The sequence below is a fragment of the Helianthus annuus genome, chromosome 9, assembly GCF_002127325.2.
Source record: "Helianthus annuus cultivar XRQ/B chromosome 9, HanXRQr2.0-SUNRISE, whole genome shotgun sequence".
In the NCBI taxonomy this organism is placed as follows: domain Eukaryota; kingdom Viridiplantae; phylum Streptophyta; class Magnoliopsida; order Asterales; family Asteraceae; genus Helianthus; species Helianthus annuus.
Window position 1 is genome coordinate 45500403 of NC_035441.2, and position 5816 is coordinate 45506218.

Genomic DNA, 5816 nt, shown 5'->3' on the forward strand with positions numbered 1-5816 from the left:
TTGAATGACAGAAACACTTATCAACGCTCGAATCGAACGAATCGAGTGATTATCTCCAAAATCATCGGAAAAAACGAGATTTTTTTATGAAATTAAACTGGGTTTTCTTCAAAAAAAAAAAAAAACTGAAGAACACGTTGATCGGGTTTTGAATCATTGATTGGTGATAAAAATCGCACTATAATGTAGTGATTATTGAGATAGAAAGTGAAGAAATGGTTGAAGATGATGGGTTTTGAAAATGGTGGGTTTTGAAGTTACTGGGTTAAAAAAAAAAGGAAGAAGAAGGAGTTGGATTGACTAAAATACCTTTTTTTCTTTATTTTAAATGTTACCACATGTCATAATCCTACGGCTTTCTATCATTCCTAGCCAAAATTAACTTTGTATTTGATCTTTTCCCAACGTAACTACCGGTAACGTGCGAGCATTCCTACTCGTACAAAGATTAAATTAAAAATAAGATGTTACAAGTAAAATGAGTCCACACTATCCCAATACATCCGGTCACGTCTCTTCCCCAAAACCCTCCCCCACCGACTTCCATAACCGCAACCGGAATATTCCCCCAATCTCCACAACCGTCACCGGAATATTCCTCTGAACACAACCACCACCAAAAATGTCTTATACCGAACGCGACACCGTTCCTCTCAACCAATCCTCTCAATCCGACATCGATGAGATCGAAAACCTAATCAACTACACCGTCCACTCCTCTCCGGCCACCGTCCCCGCCGCACGTCCACCGTCTCCTCCGCGTGCCTCCATACCTGTTTCCTCCTCTCCGTTCATCCACTCCAACCTTCCACCACCACCGCCGCAGCCGCAGAAACCGTCATCCGTCGCTCCTGCTGTTTCCGTAGTTCCGCCGGTGAACACCTCCGAACAACCGTCGAGCATGAGCGGATTCGGATCAGCTCCGAACACGTTGACGGAGCCGGTGTGGGATACGGTGAAGCGAGATCTGGCGAGAATTGTTAGTAATTTGAAGTTAGTTGTGTTTCCGAATCCGTTTCGTGAAGATCCGGGAAAAGCGTTGCGAGATTGGGATCTGTGGGGGCCCTTCTTCTTTATTGTGTTTCTAGGGCTTGTTCTTTCGTGGAGTGCTTCTGTGGAGAAGGTGAGTTTGTTGTTTATTGTTACGGCTAATGTTGGGGGGGGGGGGGGATATTCCACGGTCCTCCCAACCGCCGAGGTGATCCCACCTCGCAGACCGCCACCCAGCAAGCGTGAGTCTGGGGGTAAATCCGCTACCGTAGGGGCATTGGGAACGAGCAAGACTCGAACTCGCCACCTCCGGGTTAGAATGCGGGCTGGTGGCCATTGAGCTGACACCCAATGGTTGTTACGGCTAATGTTGATCTAGTTTGAACTGATTGTTAGGCTAATAGCCAGTTTGAGTTGATTCAGTTAGACATTCTTTATAATCAATTCGAACTGGATCACATGAAATCATGAATGCATGTTTTGTGAATTGCATTGTGCTAGGACCTAGGGCTAGTTATCATCATCATACTCAGTATATCCCACCAATAGCAAAGCTAATCTAGGGTTGAGGAGGGTGAGATGTAGACAGCCTTACCTCTACCTGTAGGAGTAGAGAGGCTGCTTCCAATGAGAACCCCGGCTCGATAGTAGTTTTGCATCAAGCCTTGGACATAAGGCACATAACGCTCGGCAATTGAGACAAACGCCGATTAGTGCATGTACCCCCTTGTCTTTTGGCTATCAACGCCACCACATGATGCATGATTAACCATCCCCCTCTTTTAACGTTATTTTCACGAAATTAGTAAAATAACGTTAAAATTAGTGCACTTTCGTTATATTTTGTGAATATTATCTGCTGAGAGTGGATATGTTCTATTAGTTACCAAGTTACTTGGCCTCCATTTGTTCTTATTTTACTTAAATCATCAATGTGACAATGTAATCATATTGATACAGGAGTTTCGCTTGACATAGATTTTGACATATGTGTGAAATGTGAATGATGTTTGTTTGATTATCCTAATATATTTCACTTGTGGTATGAGAAAGGTAAATTGAGATTCTAATTTTAAAATATTAAATTTCAACCAGGAGTGTAAACGAGCCGAGCCGCTCGTGAGCTACTTTAGATCAACTCACTAGAAGCTCAAAATAAGTCAAGCATAAACGGGCTCGCGCCCGTGCCTAAATTTGAGCTCATCAAATTTGTGCACTCGATTCCAAGCTTCATATTTTGAGCTTGACTGTCAACATTTCTGTCATGAACAAGCCTTTTATTTCAAGCTAATTGGGCCATTGGGGTAACTGGTAACAAGAGGCATTAGAAAGGTGAACCAACATTCTAGTTAAAACGCTCTCATATGTAGTCATAATTGCTAGACAAACACACTTTGTGCTTTTATTAGTTATATGGTAGGGGTGTTAACAGGCCGAGTCAAGCCCGAGTTCACCCAAGCTTGATCTCAGCTTAGTCTCCATTTCTAAAGCTCGGGCTCGGCTCATCTTATCATCTGATTTATATACTGGTATAATTATTTTAATACATATCTATAATTATAATATGTGTGTGTGTGTATAGAACATACGGTATACTATTTAGTTCTTTTATCGTAATTTTATTATAATGAATTATATAAATACTAGGCTTACGACTTACCGACCCTTCTCAAGCTCGATACATGAAGCTTTGACTCAGGCTTGTTTTTTTTAAACAAGCTTATTTTTAGGCTCAAGCTTGTTTAAGCTTGGCTCAATGACTGTTAATCATTTGAGGGCTAGATAGGAGGGATGTTGAAAAACAGTTGAATTAAACTGTATCACCCAAATCAAAGCAAGCCAACCAGGTAAAGATCCCAACGGTTTGTTTTTATGGTTTGCCGGTCTGGTGGTTTTGATGGTTCGACCCAATTTGAAACTTGGAACCAGCCGTTTAAGCTTTGTTATTCTTTTTCTTTTTTGGAATATGTAGTTATGTATATGTATTATCACCATGAATCATCTTTTGTTATTTTAAATATTTTTATACAAGCTAATGATTTAAAGAAAAATAATCTTTTAAACTGGCAAAACCGAACCAGTATACCGACAAACCGGACGGTTTGGCCCAATCAGGCCGGTTTGGTTTGTTGTTTCTCAAAACCTTAGCTAGTGGTTCGGTCTAGAATTTCATAAAAACCGGTTGAACCAGACGATGAACACCCCTACTAGACAGGTCAACTTGTTTAGCTCAGCTTTAACCATAAAGACCTTTGAAGATCTAAATTATCTCCCAAGAAACCTTACTTCCAAGTAATATTCAATTGACAAAATTAAGAATGATGTTTTAATTTACGTAGAAATGATATCACAAATGTAGGATCATGTATGTTGTTGATACATTAGAAAAATTCGTGACATCCGATCATATTAGGACACTGCTTTTCTGTTGAACACGCATTTTCTTATTGTTGGGTCCGTAGGCCTTGTGGGCCCTATAAAGAATAACCTGGTTGCCACCCATGGACGTAGGTTAGTTTAGTTTAGACCAAACCACATAAATCCCAGTGTTTGTTTATTGCTTTCGTGTTTTGCGTTCGTGTTCATGTGTGCTTGGTCTAACACTTAACAGAACAAAATCTTTATCTTTCAACTTGTTTCTAATATTTGTCACCGTTACCTCGCAGTCTGAAGTTTTCGCTGTTGCGTTTGCACTGCTTGCAACCGGTGCCGTCATTTTGACATTGAATGTTCTGCTTCTGGTAATCTACTCTACTTTCTGTGTGTGTGTGCGTTTGGGGGGAACATAACCCAGAATTTTTTTTTGTTTTTCTTGGAATGTTAATGCTCTAATATTACAAGTTAAAAATAACTAGTATCAAGACATCCACGCGTTGCGGCGGGGGCGTAAAACCGTGCCAAGTAGCACCAATGCTACACCACTGTCGGTGACCACCAACACCGGAAAAGCTTGTAAAAACAAAATAAATTAAAACGAAAACAATAACACCGAACGAAAAGCAAAGTAAAATCTTTGAACCACGTACGCCCGTTGCGGCGTGTTAATGCAAAGAAATTAGACCGAAATGTAAAACATAGAAAAAAATAACTAAGTGGGTCTAGGACCCACGCGTTGTGACAAACCTGCCAAACAGAGAAAAATAGACGTGTTGCGATGTGTCTGTCAAACGGGAAAAAATAGACGAAAAAACGTTAAACCCCACACGTACGTTGCGGCGTGTGAACTTGTAAAATATAGAACGAAACGTAAAACGAAAAACTTGCAAAAGATGAAAAATATGGGGCACCAAAGTTGAAAAAAAAGTATTAGGGTTAAATTGTAAAATATGAAAAGCTTTGGGTTAAAGTATAAAAATCAAAAGAGTTAAAATGAAAAAGATTTTAGCCTTTGGATTAAAAGTGAAAAATAATTTTTTTTTTGAAACCTCCCCATGCTAGGGGTACAACACCATAAAACACAAAAGTGTTGCTTATTTATAGTATGGAAATATTATATAAAAATCACTTAAACCATAAGATCCGATGCTCATTATATAAAAATATTATATGAAATTACTTAAAGTTATCACTTAAATTGTATGTGATTTTCATATGATAGTTTAAGTGAAAAAAAAATATTTTTCGGTTCCTGTATGAAACATGGTCTTGTTGGTTGTAGGGTGGTCATATAATCTTCTTCCAAAGTTTAAGTCTACTGGGTTACTGTCTATTCCCGCTCGATGTTGGAGCCCTAATCTGCATGTTGAAGGACAATGTTGTATTAAAGATCGTGGTGGTGTGCGTGACATTAGCGTGGAGCTCATGGGCTGCATATCCGTTCATAAGTATGGCGGTCAACCCCAGAAGAAAAGCTCTCGCACTCTACCCTGTTTTACTCATGTATGTATCTGTCGGTTTCCTTATAATCGCCATCGATTAGTAACTAGTAACCACGAACTGTTATACAAAATTCGTTTATAACTTTACGAATAATTCAATTCTGATGCCTGTTAGATTTTGATGTGGGTTCTTTGTGTTTGGTTCTGCTTCTAGTCTAGAATGCTTTGTTTGATGAAAAGAAATTATTCATTTTCACTCGGGTTTGGGTATTAAAAGAGTTTATATATTCGTCTGGCTAAACCGTTGAAATCTAAAACCGGATATTTACATACTTATGGGTGTATAAGTTGAAATCAAATCATTGTTTAAAAGAAGTTCCTCTACATTAAACACAAAAGCAAGCTCTATACCTAACAACCAAATCCATTCCAAGGCGCCTCTATTTGTTCATTCCCCTTAGACTAGAGGGTATGGGGGCCGGCTGAGGTAGAGATGGGCATAATAACCGGTTTCAAACCCGACCCGGTGGAACTGACCTGAAACCGGTTCCGGTTCCTACCCGGCTAATAGTAGAACCGGTTCCGGGTTCAAAAAACCCGTAGGTTCCGACCCGGTTCCACATTTTATAAATAAAATCGGTTCCTACCCGGACCTGGTGCGTACCCGAAACCCGGTTCCTACCCAAAACCGATTCCTACCCGGAACCGGTTCCGGGTATTACAAAAAAAACCCGATATGTCCATCTCTACCGTTAACTTACACCTACAAGATATAAACTGTCGGTTAAAAGACTAAAAGTCTAAAACCATGTGCCCACTGTTTTTTTTTTACAAATACAAATTGAATGGAACCTTTTCTAAAACAACTGGTTTTAACCAAAACCAGAAACCACATACTCTCACCTAATCCAAAGCAAAACCCGTCGATATATGTGAGGTGAAAATAGAAGAATAAAAATCTTTCTTTAATTACATGGCAGATCTATGCTTCTAAATAATGGGTTTTGA

The 5816-nt window shown here is 39.6% G+C and overlaps 1 protein-coding gene across 1 annotated transcript; it reads left to right on the forward strand.

The window, feature by feature from the left end:
- Window positions 1-472: 472 nt before the first annotated feature.
- On the forward strand, window positions 473-4992 carry LOC110877532 (protein YIPF6 homolog). The gene is made up of 3 exons (XM_022125685.2): window positions 473-1123; window positions 3657-3731; window positions 4649-4992. Exons 1-3 carry the CDS (start codon window positions 623-625, stop codon window positions 4907-4909), a joined length of 837 nt encoding a protein of 278 aa, XP_021981377.1. The 5' UTR covers window positions 473-622; the 3' UTR covers window positions 4910-4992.
- The last annotated feature ends 824 nt before the right edge of the window (window positions 4993-5816 follow it).